The 19,113-nt window shown below is 44.4% G+C and overlaps 1 protein-coding gene across 1 annotated transcript in view; it reads right to left on the bottom strand.

Moving 5' to 3' along the window:
* The window catches only part of LOC141110541 (phospholipase A2 inhibitor and Ly6/PLAUR domain-containing protein-like), a 33,297-nt gene extending 24,683 nt beyond the window's left edge, over positions 1 to 8,614 (bottom strand). The window contains exon 1 of the mRNA XM_073601934.1: positions 8,462 to 8,614. Coding sequence (XP_073458035.1) covers positions 8,462 to 8,510 — 49 coding nt within the window. The 5' untranslated portion in view covers positions 8,511 to 8,614. The remainder of the gene's footprint in view (positions 1 to 8,461) is intronic.
* Positions 8,615 to 19,113: the final 10,499 nt, after the last annotated feature.

Here is a 19,113-nt window from a genome sequence, read left to right as displayed (position 1 = left end):
AAGAAAAACTGAAATATCACATGGTCCTAAGTATTCAGACCCTTTGCTCAGTATTTAGTAGAAGCCCCCTTTTGATCTAATACAACCATGAGTCTTTTTGGGAAAGATGCAACAAGTTTTTCACACCTGGATTTGGGGATCCTCTGCCATTCCTCCTTGCAGATCCTCTCCAGTTCTGTCAGGTTGGATGGTAAACGTTGGTGGACAGCCATTTTTAGGTCTCTCCAGAGATACTCAATTGGGTTTAAGTCAGGGCTCTGGCTGGGCCATTCAAGAACAGTCACAGAGTTGTTGTGAAGCCACTCCTTTGTTATTTTAGCTGTGTGCTCAGGGTCATTGTCTTGTTGGAAGGTAAACCTTCGGCCCAGTCTGAGGTCCTGAGCATTCTGAAGAAGGTTTTTGTCCAGGATATCCCTGTACTTGGCCGTATTCATCTTTCCCTCGATGGCAACCAGTCGTCCTGTCCCTGCAGCTGAAAAACACCCCCACAGCATGATGCTGCCACCACCATGCTTCACTGTTGGGACTGTATTGAACAGGTGATGAGTAGTGCCTGGTTTTCTCCACACATACTGCTTAGAATTAAGGCCAAAAAGTTCTATCTTGGTCTCATCAGACCAAAGAATCTTATTTCTCACCATCTTGTAGTCCTTCAGATGTTTTTTAGCAAACTCCATGCAGGCTTTCATGTGTCTTGCACTGAGGAGAGGCTTCTGTCGGGCCACTCTGCCATAAAGCCCCGACTGGTGGAGGGCTGCAGTGATGGTTGACTTTCTACAACTTTCTCCCATCTCCTGACTGCATCTCTGGAGCTCAGCCACAGTGATCTTTGGGTTCTTCTTTACCTCTCTCACCAAGAGATAGCTCGTCTCCCCCGATAGCTCAGTTTGGCCGGACAGCCAGCTCTAGGAAGGGTTCTGGTCGTCCCAAACGTCTTTCATTTAAGGATTATGAAGGCCACTGTGCTCTTAGGAACCTTAAGTGCAGCAGAAATTTTTTGTAACCTTGGCCAGATCTGTGCCTTGCCACAATTCTGTCTCTGAGCTCTTCAGGCAGTTCCTTTGACCTCATGATTCTCATTTGCTCTGACATGCACTGTGAGCTGTAAGGTCTTATTAGACAGGTGTGTGGCTTTCCTAATCAAGTCCAGTCAGCTGGACTCAAATGAAGGTGTAGAACCATCTCAAGGATGATCAGAAGAAATGGACAGCACCTGAGTTAAATAGATGAGTTTCACAGCAAAGGGTCTGAATACTTAGGACCATGTGATATTTCAGTTTTTCTTTTTTAATAAATCTGAAAAAATGTCAACAATTCTGTGTTTTTCTGTCAATATGGGGTGCTGTGTGTATTTTAATGAGGAAAAAAATAAACTTAAATGATTTTAGCAAATGACTGCAATATAACAGAGTGAAAAATTTAAGGGGGTCTGAATACTTTCCGTCCCCACTGTAAATCTAAATATTTTATTCTATCTTTTCATGTGACAACATTGAAGAAATGAAACTTTGCTACAATGTAAAGTAGTGAGTGTACAGCTTGTATAACAGTGTAAATTTGCTGTCCCCTCAAAATAACTCAACACACAGCCATTAATGTCTAAACCACTGACAACAAAAGTGAGTACACCCCTAAGTCAAAATATCCAAATTGGGCCCAATTAGCCATTTTCCCTCCCCGGTGTTATGTGACTTGTTAGTGTTACAAGGTTTCGGGTGTGAATGGGAAGCAGGTGTGTTAAATTTGCTGTTATCGCTCTCACTCACTCATACTGGTCACTGGAAGTTCAACATGACACCTCATGGCAAAGAACTCTCTGAGGATCTGAAAAAAATAATTTTTGCTCTACATAAAGATGGCCTAGGCTATAAGAAGATTGCCAAGACCCTGAAACTGAGCTGCAGCACGGGGGCAAAGACCATGCAGCGGTTTAACAGGACAGGTTCCACTCAGAACAGGCCTCGCCATGGTCGACCAAACAAGTTGAGTGCATGTGCTCAGCGTCATATCCAGAGGTTGTTTTTGAGAAATAGATGTATGAGTGCTGCCAGCATTGCTGCAGAGGTTGAAGAGGTGGTGGGTCAGCCTGTCACTGCTCAGACCATACGCCACACACTGCATCAAATTGGTCTGCATGGCTGTCGTCCCAGAAGGAAGCCTCTTCTAAAACAAGAAAGCCTGCAAACAGTTTGCTGAAGACAAGCAGACTAAGGACATGGATTACTAGAACCCGACGTCACATGATGTCAGAAGGAGGCGGGGTCACCGGTTACATCACCAGGTGGCCCCGCCCTTGGCTGTATAACAGCTTTCACTGTGAAAAGATGGCAGTCGGTGGGATGCCTCCCATGGAGGCAGATTTTTACCGGGTTTTTTCTCGGGACCGCCGGCGCAAGATTTACATTGCGGGACAATTTTTTTTTAAAATAAAGGATTTGTCAAAAGCTGCTTTCATTTTTACCTTTTTGACACTTTTTTGGTGAATGGGTAGGGGTACAATATACCCCTACCCATTCACATAGGGGGGGCTGGATCTGGGACCCCCTTGTTAAAGGGGGCTTCCAGATTCCGATAAGCCTCCCACCTGCAGACCTCCACAACCACTGGGCAAGGGTTGTGGGGATGAGGCCCTTGTCCCCATTAACATGGGGACAAGGTGCTTTGGGGGGACCCCAAAGCACCCTCCCCATGTTGAGGGCATGTGGCCTGGTATGGTTCAGGTGGAGGGTGGTGCTCTCTTACCCCCCTTGACTTTTCCTGCAGCCTGACAGGTTGCATGCTCGGATAAGGGTCTGGTATGGATTTTTGGGGGGACCCCAACATCATTTTTTTTTAATTCGGCACGGGGTTCACCTTAAAATCCATACTGGACCTGAAAAGCCTTGTATGGATTTTGGGGGGTCAGGTGCATGCTTTGACCATTCATCAGACACAAATGCACTGTGATCTCGCAGTGCATTATAGGGTGTTCCCCAGCACTCAAATCTCCTGTGAACGCCCCATATGTTCGGTTCATTTTAGAACAAACGAACACCTGATGTTCGAGTCAAACTTGCGTTCGTCTTGAACCGTGGGCTCATCTTTACTATCTATCTATCATTGTTTCCACATTGATTCATTATCCCTTTAAAATGAGTAGGCTGCTTTCACACACATTTGTATTGCAACACTCCATAGCAGACAAATGGAAATTGGCCCTTAACCTTTCTGTTCCCTTCCATTCTCTATCCAAAACAATTAAACTAGATCAGTTTACTCCTAAATCCCATTATTATACATCTATAGCCAGTGCTCTAGATATTGCACAACAATGATAGCAAATAAGAAACAATAAGGGGTCTATTTATAAAGCATTTGTGCTAGCCGAACAAAATGGCACCGTCATTTTTGTAAGAGATTAATACCTGTATCATTAGCGCCATCTAGTGCTAAAAATGCAGTATAGTTTTCTGCAATACCTTAATGATTTCTTGTTTTATAACTAGACCCCTATGTGTCTAACATTAATGACCAAGTAATGTCCCAGTTATTTCTAAAGTCAATCCACAGTCATCTACTTGACCTAATGTGAAGCAATTGCAGTTCCAAATCCCGGCTGATGCCCTACATACCTTTTCAGAGAAAACTATTTTAGCTGAACTTATTCCAAAAAAGTGAAATCTGTTGTTCTCCCCTTGTATAGGGGGATCTAATAGGGATGAGCCGAACACCCCCTGGTTCGGTTCGCACCAGAACACCGCGAACAGGCAAAAAATGTGTGTGAACATCGTTAAAGTCTATGGGACATGAACGTGAAAAATCAAAAGTGCTAATTTTAAAGGCTTATATGCAAGTTTTTACCATAAAGTGTATGGGGCCCCGGGTCCTGCTCCAGGGGACATATATCAATCCAAAAAAAGTTTGAAAAAAGACCATTTTTTCAAGAGCAGTAATTTTAATAATGCTTACAGTGAAACAATAAAATGAAATATTCCTTTAAATATTGTGCCTTGTGGGGTCCCCTTAGTCTGCCTGTAAAGTAGCACATCTTTCCGATGCTTATTACAGTACCACAACAAAATGACATTTCTAAAGGAAGAAAATGTCATTTAAAATTGCTCGTGGCTGTAATGCATTGCCGGCTCCCTTCGGGTTTGGTATGGATATTAATGGGAACTTAGAAAAAAAATTATTTTTTTTTAAATGGCGTGGGGGTCCCTCCCAAAATCCATACCAGGCCCTTCAGGTCTGGTATGGATTTTACAGGGGAACCCCGCACCAATTTAAAAAAAAAATGGTGTGGGGGTCCACCTCAAAATCCATACCAGACCCTTATCTGAGGAAGCAGCCATGGCAGGCCAGAAAAGTTGGGGGATGAGAGAGCACCCCCCCTCCTGAACCATACCAGGCCGCTTGCCCTCAACATGGGGAGAGTGCTTTGGGGTCCCCCAAAACACTTTGTCCCCGTGTTGATGGGCCTCATTCCCACAACTCTTGCCCAGTGGTTGTGGGGGTCTGTGGGCAGGGGGCTTATCAGAATCTGGTAGTCCTGAGATCCCGCCGCCCCATGTGAAGGACAATTCCTTTAATTAAAAAAAATGTCCATCCATCTTCAATCACAGCAGAGAAAAAAAAGCTCCGCCTTGATAGAAGGCGTCCCGGCAACTGATGACTCTTGGCTGTGACCCCCAACAGCCAGAGCTCAGGTCAAGTTTTGTCCCACCCTATTTGGTCAGGCATTGCAATTTCATTAGGTGCAATGTAGGACCAGTAGTCACGAGACAGGCAGAGGCCGGAAAAAAACATGGCATAGTGGAACTAGTCCACACTACCACAATCAGCGGGGAGGAAGCCTGCAAGTCATACTTTCCATTACTTCCCCTCTAGTTAGGCATTATAGCCTGCATGTTCGTGAGGACAGCCAGATTTCACTTTTTGGGTACTCCAAGGTTGGACTTTATAGCTTCTTCTCATTGATCATTTCAGCTGTTCCTCCCAGAAATGGAAAAAGTACTGCTCTGGGCCAAAACCTCCACTCCAAGCCACTCGCCAGTTATGATGGCCCCTAAACAATTAAAGGGTCAAATGCACTCAATGGTCCCTTCATGTCCATTGCCGATTCATTATTGCTTCTCTAACTTTCTGGCAATATGATTCTGGTTTTGAATGAAAATATTTGGCACAGAGGTAGATTTTTAAAGCAGAATTAAACCCCCTTATCATTTTCAGCCAAGGAGGCTGCCATTTTGGCATCCTTGTTTGATCTTTAACTGCCATGATACTGCACACGTGATCAGTTATAACACCAACCATTTGATGGTTTGACAGCTTGGCTGAGAACACAAGCAAATGTGATAGTAAGCATTCCCAGCATTCCAGTAAAGTAACTGTTTTTTTTTTAACTGTTAAATTGATGGGTTTATTTCTGCTTTAAGCTCTGAATGGAACTGATAAAAGGTTCAAGGCTTAGTTTACACAGACCTAGAGCATTCTATTTGCAGCCAAGCTACTTGAATTTTCAACTCTCATTGGAAATACCTAAGAATAACTGTCACTTATCCTGGTTAGTAACAGCAAAACTAAACCCATCCATTTAACAGTTTCAAAAAACAGTTGCATTCCCGGGAACGTGCCAGGAATAACAGGGCTTAGTTCTGCTTTAACTTTATGAATTAAAGTGGAGTTCCACCCACTTTTTCAACTCTTCAGCATCCCTCACTAAACTGTGCACTGTAAACGAATTGGATATTTTTTTATTTTTTTTCTCAGCACCTACTGTATATCTGCTGTATTCATTTTTCACTTCCTCCTCCCTGGCCGTGGCCCATCGCATCATTTCCTGTTTGCAATGCCTTCTGGGAAGGGGCGGCAACTTCCTCTGACACTGCCGTTGCTATGGAAACTTGACCTGAACCCTATTACACTGCTTGTGCTGCACTGAGCATGTGCGAGATCTGCAAGGATGAGATCCAGGAAGAAATACAGTCTGGCTTCAGATGCCCACACTTAAGATGGCCACGGCCTGCTGTAAGTTTGTAAAATAACAAACTACTGCTATAAACTAACAAAACAGACCTTAGTTTACAGACTAACTTTACTAGAATACATTAAGCTTGTGTATTATAGGGGTATTTTTATTTAAAAAGTATAATTTCAGCCGGAACACCACTTTAAGCTGATTTTGTGGAATGGATCACTGTGAGAACTGGCCTAATAATGGGATAATTACATGGTCATTATTATTAGATATATAGAGAAAGGATCACTCTCTGCAGGGTACAGGCTTTTCTAATCAGGATCTGGCTCATGTTTAAAGAAAACAAACTGTAAGATTTTGCACACTATTTTTTTATGCACTTGGAATGTATTTAGCTAATTTAAACTGAAAGTTAAATTACACTTTGAGATTGAACAAAAGGCAAATACCGAATCAAATCAATGCAAATTATTTCTGTGGATCTAGCATGTTGGCACCCCTCTTAATGCCACTTTTGAGGTCTGAATGACTATGGAGAGGTGACTGTATTGGCGCACCTGTCCACCTTTGTGCTCTATATGTCACCTTCAGTATCATGGTGGTCATTGTTTACTATTGCCAACGTCAATCTTGTGCGACAGCAGGCGCACGGGAAGTGACGCCAGGATTGCACTTCCGCCCTGTGGACCGCAACCAGGAAGAGACGGTACAGCGTGCGTTCCACCCGCTGCCACAGGACATCTCAGTGCGCGATCTGAGGTGCAAATGTCTGCGATGGCCATCTAGAGTGAGATGGCATAGTAAACAGCAAGAGAGAGGATGGTTGTGCCCTCGGATTAACTGCAGTCCCCGCCAAGATGGGTCTTCTGGATGGAGGTGATGGTACTACTGTTGTTCCCTATTTAGTACTCTGTGATTTCCCATCTGCAGTTTGTGATGCCCGGTTCAGTGACGTATACGGACATATGTATGTGATCTATCTGTGGCCAGTCGGGTGCATGCGCTTCCAGTGTGTATACACATGTGTGATAAAATATATGGGTGGTTATAAAATATATGGGTGGTTATAATTATAGTCATAGGTGTGCGCAGCCTCTTGCATTAAGGTGTGCACCCCAAAGCTTAAATACATATGCATGTGTATATGTACTGATGGTGTCAGTAGGGCAGTGGACAGTGTAATTTAGTTAATTTTCTTTTCCCCAAATTTTTGGGCTTGCGTAAAATTTTTTGGGGGCGATGAAATATCAGTGGTCAAAACAGGGGGATATATGCAGCACACAAGGCAATTAGGGTGTGCCCAGGCACACCTGGCACACCCTGTGCGCACGCCTATGATTATAGTTGTAATTGTAATTATAAATATTACTATAAATATTACTATTAACATAAACATGAATACACATATTCAGCTACAACTATTCAGCAAAGGTCCGCCTTTTATAAGACCACCCACCATTTGGGGGAGGGGCTTTAGAGTAGATCTGGGATGTGGTTCCCAGGTGAACACATGTATAAGTAGCTGCAAGAGAGCAATAATGGTAAGGCTCTGAGGAAGAAGGGACACCTTCGAAATGCGTCAGCCAGCAGCGGTTCGTACGTCCTCTCTGTAGGATTTGGAAACTAATGTCAGTGGAAAGACTGCCATATGATTGCTATAAGCGTGCTTTTCTTTCTACTTTTGTGAGTAGTTTTTAACTATGTTTTTTTAACAAATGTACTAAAGGATAATGCACTAGGCTGGTGCGCCCTCTTTCTTTTTGTTTTTTGTTTAAATTAATGCAACCCTGTGTTCATTATTACGATTTATTACACTATTGCATTGCCTACACCAGCCATTTCCAACCAGGATTCTGTGGAACCTTAGGGTCCTCCAGGGGTGGCTAGGTGTTCCTTGATCTGTGGCTAACTGACCTCCCTTCTGATGGTGCCCACATAGTTCAAGGTGCAACCCCACTTGGCCGAGTCAGTGACCTCAAGATTGTCCTTCTGGCCACTCCTGTAAAAGGATGGCATTCTTCCCACTTACCACCATCAATGTAAGGGACATTTTTCCCATGATCTCCAATGGACTAATCTTACCAGGCTTTCCCTGAGACCTAAATATTACATCAAGGGTTCCTATGGGGTAAAAAGGTTGAGAAAGCCTGGCCTATACTATTGAACTATTATGCAGCACTTGACATATTGTCCCTGCCCTCGAGGAGCTTCAATCTAAGCTCCTTATTTTACATACTAGGGCCAACTTATGCAAGAGCCAATTAAGCCATTAGCATGTCTTTGGGGTACGAGGGAAAACCCACACAAGTACAGGGAGAACCTTGGAACTCCATGCAGGTGGTATCCTGGTTGGGATTTGAACTGAGTAGCCTAGTGGTGCAAAGCAGGAGTCCTAACTACTAAGCCATCCTATAGCATAACATGATAGAAATTCACTCATGCAGACCTGTACAATTACAGAAAGGTAAATGTTAGAAAAAAAAATACTTCTTAATAATTTGTTACCTGTAGCAATTACACCGCTGAAGATTAAGAAGGCAAGGATGTAATTCATGGTTATGGAAACCGGAATTCAGATTTGTAGGATGTTGAGTTGAATAGACAAGTCTGCCCGCTCCTGTGTAATGGATATCCGCAGCATTGGTATTTATATATTTTTGAGTGCCCTGTTATGCCAGAATGTAAACAATTCTTGGCAAAAGCCATATTCTCTTATTTACTCTTTGAGAGAACTGTTTATATATGTAAGCAATGACGTGTAAAGTTTGAACAAGAAGAATTGGAACTCTTTATGACTTCCTTTGAAGCAGGTACATATTCATCATATGTACTATTTATACTTTGCCCAAGGCAATTAGATCAGAAGGGTGTTCTGCAGATGGCATACTGAAGAAGGTATTCAGAAGTGGATAATATGAGTCATATATGTGGGCTCTCTGTGTCACCAATGGTGGACAAGGGCATCCTTAAAATAGATATAAACTCAAACAGTATAATTTGATTAATTTTGATAAATTTGATTTTCTGCTTGTGCCATTAGCTCAAAGCTCATAGATAGCTCCGACAATGTGAGAATTGACCATTAGCATCTTCAATCATTCAGTGTGATACCTTTGTAAATAATTGATGGTGCAGGTTGAAAGCTGGGGAGGAGGGCATGTGTATATACAATATACAGTGCCTTGAAAAAGTATTCATAACCCTTGAAATGTTCCACATTTTGTCATGTTAGAACCAAAAACGTAAATGTATTTTATTAGGATTTTATGTGATAGACCAACACAAAGTGGCGCATAATTGTGAAGTGTAAGGCAAATGATAAAAGGTTTTCAAAATGTTTTACAAATAAATATCTGAAAAGTGTGGCGTGCATTTGTATTCAGCCCCATTTACTCTGATACCCCTAACGAAAATCTAGTGGAACCAATTGGCTTCAGAAGTCACCTAATTAGTAGTTAGAGTCCATCTGTGTGTAATTTATTCTCAGTATAAATACACCTGTTCTGTGAAGCCCTCAGAGGTTTGTTAGAGAACCTTATGCCCTGTACACATGATGGGATTTTCCAACAACAAAATCCATGTTTTTTTTTCTGATGGATGTTGGCTCAAACTTGTCTTGCATACACACGGTCACACAAATCTTGTTGGAAATTCCGAACGTCAAGAACGCGGTGACATACAACACCTACGACGAGCCGAGAAAAATTAAGTTCAATAGCCAGTGCGGCTCTTCTGCTTGATTCCGAGCATGCGTGGAATTTTGTGCGTCGGAATTGTATACACACGATTGGAATTTCCGACAACGGATTTTGTTATCGGAATTTTGAGATCCAGATTGGAAAATGTCTGATGGAACCTACACACGGTTGGAATTTCCGACAACAGGCTCCCATCGAACATTTGTTGTTGGAAAATCCTATCATGTGTACAGGGCATTAGTGAACAAACAGCATCATGAAGGAACACATCAGACAGGTCAGGTATAAAGTTGTGGAGAAGTTTAGGTTGTGGAGAAGTTTAAAGCAGGGTTAGGTTATAAAAAAAAATATCCCAAGCTTTGAGCATCTCATGGAGCACTGTTCAATTGATCATCTGAAAATGAAAAGAGTATGGCGCAACTGCAAACCTACCAAGACATGGCCATCCACCTAAACTGACAGGCCGGGCAAGGAGAGCATTAACTGCTTCAGATCCGTGCTATAGCTGAATGACGGCTGCATCACGGACCTACATTGCCGGGACTATGTCTATTGACATCCTCCCCTTTCCTCCCTCCCCGCACGCTCTCGTGAGCACGCATCGGGGAAAATCCTTGTTGGCCATGTCCCTTGGACACAGCCAATCACAGATCACTATAACTGAGCGATCGGTGTGGCCAATGAGAGAGGATCTCAAATGTAAACATATGAGATCATCGCTCTTTGACGGCTCTCCCTCCTCACATGCGGTCTCTGTGTGACAGAGCTTCTGTGCTGAATCGTGAGTGATTCCTGGTCATTTTACAGTAACAAAACCGTAAAAAAAAACAGTGTGCCCAAACAGTGCCCAATCAGTACCACAGTGCCAATTATCATCTATAACTAGTGCCCATCTGTGCCCACCTGTGCCCATCAGTGCCCATCTGTGCCATCAGTGATCAGTGCCTGTCTGTGCCACCTCATCCATGTATATTTGTGCAATCAGTGCACATCTGTGCCACCTCATCAGTGCCCATCTGTGCCACCACATCGGTGCCCATCTGTGCAATCAATCAGTGCCCATCTGTGCTGCCTCATCAGTGCCCATCTGTGCCACATCATCAGTGCCCATCTGTACCGCCTCATCAGTGCACATCTGTGCAATCAGTGCACATTTGTGCTGCTTCAACAGTACTCATCTGTGCCTCCTCATCAGTGCCCATCTGTGCCACCTTATCAGTGCATATTTGTGCCACCTCATCAGTGCCCATCTGTGCCACCTCATCAGTGCCCATCTGTACCACCTCATCAGTGCCCATCTGTGCCGCCTCATCAGTGCACATCTGTGCGATCAGTGCCTATCTGTGCCGCCTCATCAGTGCACATCTGAGCCATTAATCAGTGCACATCAGTGCACATCTGTGCTCATCAGTGCCGCCTCATCAGTGCCCATCAGTGCAGGCTTAGCACACACCTGTGCAGTCTCATCACCACCAGCAACCATGTCCAAAAGATGCTTTTCCGCCGAGGAGGCATACCAAATACTTTCCACGGCCGACGAGAGCAACAAGGCACTCTCTTTTTCAGATTCCTTTTCAAATTCAGATTCTGAGTCTGATGTAAATTCCGAGCCAGTCCTCAGTAGTGGAACACTGACAGACTCAGAGGGGGAAGATACTCTGCCCACCAAATGAAGACGCCAAACCACAATGTCATCCACCAGCACCGCAGTGCCATTCACCAGCAACGCAGTACCTCGGCAAGAAGGGCCAAGTACCAGTGGGGTGTCACCTCAGGCCCAAAGGGTTAGGACCCATGCCAGCCTTCCCTATGCCCTTCAGAACCTTTTGTGGCTTCCTCCTAATTCAGTAGAAGCTAACATTCCCCCTTTCACTGCCCAGGCAGGAGTCCAGGTGGACACAGAGAATTTTTCCCCAATTAATTGTTTTATTTAATTTTTACGGGGGACATGTTAGCGTCAATTGTGGCCCAGTGCAACCTGTATGCACAACAATTTATTTTGAATAATCCAACATCCTATTATGCCCATCCCTATGAGTGGAGAGACCTAACAGTGGAAGAGTTGACGTTTTTTTGGGGCCTCACATTTTGTATGGGACTCACCAAAAAAAATGAATTGCGTTCCTATTGGTCAACCCACCCCATCCACCACATGTTAGCGTCAATTATGGCCCAGTGCAACCTGTATGCACAACAATTTATTTTGAATAATCCAACATCCTATTATGCCTGTCCCTACGAGTGGAGAGACCTAACAGTGGAAGAGTTGAAGGTTTTTTGGGGCCTCACATTTTGTATGGGACTCACTAAAAAAAATGAATTGCGTTCCTATTGGTCAACCCACCCCGTCCACCACATGCCGATCTTCTCCGAAGGTAATGCCCAGAACCAGATATCTGATGATCATGAGGTTCCTACATTTCAGTGATAATACCCAGTGCCCTCCCCAAAATGACCCAAATTATGACAGGCTTTACAAAATTCGACCAATACTAAATTATTTTTCAGAAATATTCCCCCAGTTGTTTACCCCGGACCAACACATATGTGTGGATGAGTCCCTTGTTAAATTTAGTGGCAGGCTTAAAATTTAAGTAATTTATCCCCAGCAAAAGGGCCCGCTATGGGGCGAAGGTGTATAAATTATGTGAACGAGCCACAGGGTACACATATGCCTTCATAGTGTACGAAGGGAAGGACACCCAGCTGCAGCCCCCTAATTGCCCGGACTACTTGGGATCCAGCGGGAAAGTTGTTTGGGACCTCATATACCCCCTACTCGACAAAGGATACTACTTGTATGTAGACAACTTCTACACAAGTCTGCCCCTGTTCCACAACCTTCACCAGAAGACACCAGCATGTGGTGTAAGAAAGAACCGGAAGGGCTTTCCTCAAAGACTTGTCAATGTGAAGTTGAGAAGAGGAGAGATGGCAAGTCTGTGAAACAAGGAGATTCTGGCAATGAAGTGGAGGGACAGAAGGGATGTCTGGTAAACGTAAGCCTCAGTTCCTGCCATTTACCCTCACACCCCTTATGCCACTGCCTGCTCTGTAACTGACCCTGGTTTGTTATTCGACCATGCTTCTGCCTAACGATACTGTACATATCTCTGCCTGATCTGCAACTGACCTTGGACTGTTTGACCATGTTATTTGCTTGCCTCTTGGACTGATCTTGTACCCTGCAACTGGACTAGTGGGATTCAACACAGGGTTTCACATATGTGAGGGGCTCCAGAATAGTTTTTCTGGATGAAGAAAACTTTTTTGCTTTCTCATTCTTAGATTAGGGCCTGGAGACTCGGAGGCTTCAAAGAGATTTGGGTGGGAAAAGCCTCTACCCCTGTCCCCATTCTGTCCTGAACGAAGCCCTACTTCTGCCTGTAGGACTTACTGCCATCATGTCTCTGCCTGTCGCACTGACCACAGCACATGGACCATGTTTCTGCCTACTACCAGGACCAATATTTTTGGCACTGCTGACAATATCTCTGCCTGCACTGAACCTGGACTGTATATGGTCAGTATCCCTGCCTGCTGCCTGGACAATTGTGTTCACTGTTGCTGACCAAGTCCCTGCCTGCTGCCTGGATCACTGCTATCCTCCTGTGGACAACTGCACTACTAAAACCACAGGTAATCTTTTGTTTACCCTTTGCTCAGCATAATATATTTTAGGGTGTAATTCTTGGTATGTACATGCTATGTGTCCCTGGAACACCTAACGGTGTTCCTCGCATGTTGGATCTCTGTTTGTGGCCAAGCTGTGTAAAAGTCTTATTTGGTATCGCCATACTCAGAAGTAGTGGCAGAATGTATTTTGGGGTGTCATTTTTGCTATGTAAATGCTATGTGTTGGAAATATCTTATAAACCGACAACTTTGTGTAAAAAAAAAAAGTGTTTATTTTTTTTCCACAATTTTCAAAAACTTCTGAAAAAAAATGAACCGTTCAAAAGACTCATTATGCCTCATAGATTATACGTTGGGGTGTTAGCTTTCCAAAATGGGGCCATTTTGTGGGCGTTTCCATTGTCCTGGTGCTCCAGGGCCTTGAAAATTGTAATAGGTGGTTGAGAAATGAAATGTGTATTTTATGCTCCTAGAACGCCTGAAGGTGCTACTTCAATGTTGGGCCTCTGTATGTGGCCAAGCTGTGTAAAAGTCTCACACATGTGGTATCATTATACTCAGGAGGAGTAGCAGAATGTATTTTGGGGTGCAATTTTTGCTATGTAAAGGCTATGTGATGGAAATATCTTTTAAATGGACAACTTTGTGTAAAAAAAATGCATTTTCATTTTTTTTCCACATTTTCCAAAAACTTCTGGAAAAAAATTAACCGTTCAAAAGACTCATTATGCCTCATAGATTATACGTTAGGGTGTTAGATTTCCAAGATGGGGTCATTTTGTGGGCGTTTCCATTGTCCTGATGCTCTAGGGCCTTCAAAAGTGTAATAGGTAGTCAACAAGTTAGATGTGTAATTTGGGATAGATTTATGGAATTTTTTTTATTGTTCTTACTAGTAATGGCGGCGATCAGCAATTTTTAGCGGGACTGTGACATTGCAGCGGAGAAAGAATTGAGTGTGCTCCTAGGGAATGCTTTCTAACTGTGTGGGAGATAGACTGATTGGAGAAAGAGAGAGATCTGTGATCCTGATTATCAGGAACATAAGATCTCTCTTCCTGTCTGACAGAACGACGGTCTGCCTCTCCTACAAATGATTGTGGGTGGCCGGCAGCCATTGCGTCTGCTCCCGCTGTGTCCAATTAGTAAATGTGCATGGGGCAATCCTTAGGTAGGTAAATAGGTAAGGGGTGTGGTCACCTGGTGACATCACCTTTTGACACCGCCCCTTGTAGCATCACCAACCCAGCATGCATCGGTTGGTGATGTCACCAGGTGGCCCCGCTCCTTACCTATTTAACAACTGTCAAACGCAGAGCAGGCATTCGGCATTTACCCTTCGTAGCGGGTGGAGTGTTTTTTCTTTTTTTTCTTTTTCCGGGTCTGGCGTTGGCGGCGGGCATCATCATTGACAATGGATACATCGGGGGGACATTGCAGAAGTAATCCTATACTTGTGAATTACAAACCACTGCCAACACCTCCCCTCTTACCCCAACTAAACATACCAGAAAAACCATGACACAAAATGTTGGCGTAAAATTGGACATTTCGCCCCCTTTATTTAATGATAACAAATATAACAAACATTCCTTAATAAAGGAAAACAAAATACTACAATAACAATCAAATTAAGGTTGTCGATCCTTGGAGGCACCAAATATCAAATTATCACTTTGTATCTGCGTACTACTACCACTGTCCACAGCCGCATCACACCGGCTCTGGGACGAACCACATTCTGCAGATACCACCATTGTAAATACCAGGTAATCCACCATAACTGGCATTCCACCAGGGACTCCAAACCTTAGATGGGTCCCTAATAACATCATCACAGCAGGTTATTTTAAAATGCCTCCAAAGACCCCAACTGCCACAGCGCAAAGTGTGAAGCTTCACACCTTTGTGCCCCTCCAAAAAAGCAATGCCCTCTGAACCCCATCTTGCAATCTCAGCAACCACAGATCCGTACCCACGTCATTAAGATGCACCCCGTCGCTGCGTAGATACCGCCACGTATCCACCTACAGCTCCTTTAGCCTAACCACCAAACCGCCGTTGCGCGTTACGAACCTGTCAACTTTCTTATTGATCTTCACCCTGGCCTTGTTCAATTTTTCCACTCACCTGGCAAAACGCCAAGACATGCAGCCTACAATGTCGGACCACACTACCACTGGGTGAGGAAAATCCAACTGCAGCCGCAGCTTATCAAACTTGATATGCCGAATGAGGTGTCGGCTGGAACAGACACCCAGATCATTGCCCCCAGCATGCAAGACCAGGATGTTCGGGGACCTGTCTCATCGTGAAACCCTATGGATCTCCAGGACCACCCTGCTCCACAACATTCCCGAAACATCTATCCACCTGACCCTGCCCTCGGACCTAGGGAAACCCAACTGACAGCCATTAGGTCTGACATCAGCCCTCTTAGTCCCCCAGTGAACGAAGGAGTGACCCAAACTCCACACGAGGCAGGCATGATCTGAAAAGAAATACAGAAACAGAAAATATAACATGAAAACTGTAACCAAAACACAGATTAATACACAGAATCTGAAAAATAATTAGACACCCCAAAAACCCATTTATGCATAACCCTTTCATGACTAAGCCTATTTCTGACATTTGGAGTTTACAAGTTAAAATCCGTATTTTTTGCTAGAAAATTACTTAGAACCCCCAAACATTATATATATTTTTTTAGCAGAGAATCTAGAGAATAAAATGGCGATTGTTGCAATATTTTATGTCACACGATATTTGTGCAGTGGTGTTTTAAACGCAACTTTTTGGGAAAAGGGACACTTTCATGAATTTTAAAAAAGAAACAGTAAAGTTAGTCCAATTTTTTTGTATAATGTGAAAGATGATGTTACGCCGAGTAAATAGTTACCAAACATGTCACGCTTTATAATTGCACGCACTTGTGGAATTGCGACAAACTATGGTACCTACAAATCTCCATAGGCTACGCTTTAAATTTTTTTTACGGTTACCATTTTAGAGTTAAAGAGGAGGTAAACTGCTAGAATTATTGCTCTCGCTCTGACAATCGCGGCGATACCTCACATGTGTTTACATATGCGGGTGCGACTTCCGTATGCGTTTTCATTGCTCGCGGGGACAGGGACGCTTTAATTTTTCTATTTATTTTTCTATTATTAAATTGTGTTTTTTTTTTTTTTTAATTGATCACTTTTATTGCTGTCACAAGAAATGTAAACATCCCTTGTGACAGTAATATGTGGTTACAGGTACTCTTTATGGAGGGATCGGGGGTCTAAAAGACCTCCAATCCCTCCTTTGCACTTCAAATTATTCAGATCGCTGAAAACGGCGGTTCTAAATACTGTATATTGTTTTAAATCCAGCGCCATTGGCAGCCGAGTAAACCAGAAGTGACTTTGTGACATCGCTTCCGTGTTTACATTCAGGAGACTGGAACAAAGCTGTTTCTGTCTCTAGCCTCCGGAAGTGGCGGATCATGGATCGGGTCTCCCGGTGGGACAGGAGGCCCGGTCAGAGCGGCGGGAGGCGGTAGGAGGGGGGGACGTCCCCTCCCGCTCCTCTGGGATAACAATCGAGCGGCTTTTAGCCGCATCAGTTGTTATACCCGAAGAGCCGATCGCCCGTTCTAAAAAAAGGTACTGGGATGATGCCTGCAGCTGCGGGCATCATCCGGTATAACTCCCGAAAGCCAAGACGGACATACAGTCTAAACTGGTCCTATTCCCACCTGCCGATGTGTTTTACCACTGCATCGTCTGAACCCCACCGGGGGGCCTCAGTGGAACGAATGGGAAAAGCAACTGCGTGCCTCCAACCCCGCAGCCATTAAACAAAGCCGAAGCACTGACACAAACTGGAAAGTGGACAAGGCAACAGGGTAAAACTGTAAATACGCCACTACCACGGAAACTTGGCAGATGGGCGAGCCATGAACCCTCAGCAATTGCAAATGCGCTCCCCTGCCCACTTGATCCGTCTTAGAAAAAAGGACCATTGCAGAGCCATAACAGCGGACGTCCGCCGCTAACAAGCCCCCTTGGGCAGCTTGGGCAGCTTTGGACTTACTTACCAACTCACCTACCCTAAGAGCTCCATAAAAGGCTAAGGCAAAAGCCGCATGGAATAACCAAAGCTTCAAAAACAGAAGAACACACCGCATTTGTCAGCAGGAACAAAGATTGCAGTATGTCAAAAGTGATAGGCTGGTGGTCGTCCGGCCTACAAGCCCCTTTTTGGTAACCGCACAGGGTCTGTTTCACGAAAAAGTCCTTGGTAAATTCCGGGATGCCCTGCAATTTAAAAAAGAAAGCCAGTTCTGCCAATTTGCGGTTCATGGTGGAGATGTTCACGCCCTTAACAAAACTTAAACAGACAAAACAGATCAAGAGATGTCTCACCTCAGCTGCCCATATCCACCCTTGCCTGCTGAAGAAGCTCCCCCCATTCTTGCCAAACCTTGTTGTATGAAGACCACATCGACTTGCTTAAGGAACCTCGAATCAAAACGGAGGCAAATCCAACGCAATCTGCCACAGCTGAGGAAGACAAGGGGTTCCACGCTGCTCCGCACCCGACGCTAACTCCCGGAATCTGTCCAACTGGAAATGAGAGAGAGTGTCAGCCAACATATTCTTCACCCCCGGAAGATGAACAGCATAAAGAAACATATTTAGCTGAAGACAACACAAAACAAGATGTTGCAGAAGCCAGATTACAGGAGGGGAGGACCCTGATAGTGAGTTGATGACCTGAACCACCCTTAGGTTGTCACAGTAAAAAGATTCCCCCCAGATTGCTAAGGCGACCACAAACTGAAAAAGTTCCAGAAGCACCAAATTTTTCAAGAAGTATGCCTCCCGCCATTTGGCATGCCAGCACTCAGCACTCCACTGACCCTCTAAGAAAGCTCCATAGCCAGTAGAGCTCAGTAAAAAGCTCAAGATCATAACTGCTGACCGGCCCCTCCATCCATAGTGACCAACCATTGAATGTTTCCAAAAGACTTGGCATAATGCGGCACACAAAATTCAGCTTGCTGAGGAGGGACTGTAACTCCCGGAGCTGGATTTTATGTTTGCCACTCACCAAACGGACCTCCTCCTTAATGTCATCAGGCAGACAGCACTATTGCCTGAGAATCAATTACTATTCACAGGAAGTTGATAGACGACGTGGGGCCCTCCGTTTTGTCAGCTGCAAGGGGAATCCCAAAACGCTCAGCGAGGTGCCAAACTGTAGCCAATAGAATCCACATAAATTAGAAGAGGGTGGGCCAACGCACAAAAAGTCATCCAAGTAATGAATAACTGAATTGACACCCACTACGTCGAGAACCACCTATTCCAGGAAAGAGCTAAAGGTCTCGAAAAGGGCACAAGCTATGGAGCAGCCCATAGGAAGGCACCGATCCACATAAAGGGAATCCAACCATCTACAACCCAACAGGTAAAAACTGCATGGGTGCACCGGGAACAAGCAAAAGGCCGACTCGATGTCGGTCTTAGCCATGAGAGCACCCTTACCATAGTGCCACACCCAAAAGACTGCAGCATCAAACAAGGTGTAAGACACTGCACATGCCTCTGGGTCAATAGCATCGTTAACCGACCCACCTTCGGGAATGAAAGGTGGTGAATCAAGCAAAATTTATTGGGCTCCTTCTTAGGAATGACACCCAAAGGGGAGAACACCAAGTTGTCCAAAGGAGAGTTAGGAAAAGGTCTGCACACCTCCTTAGCGAGTTTATCTGAAACCACCGGAGAGTGTAAAAGAGCCAACTGCAAATGGTCTGCGATGGGAGGGATC

The sequence above is a fragment of the Aquarana catesbeiana genome, linkage group LG10, assembly GCF_042186555.1.
Source record: "Aquarana catesbeiana isolate 2022-GZ linkage group LG10, ASM4218655v1, whole genome shotgun sequence".
Lineage (NCBI taxonomy): Eukaryota > Metazoa > Chordata > Amphibia > Anura > Ranidae > Aquarana > Aquarana catesbeiana.
This window is presented reverse-complemented; position numbering and strand designations above follow the sequence as displayed.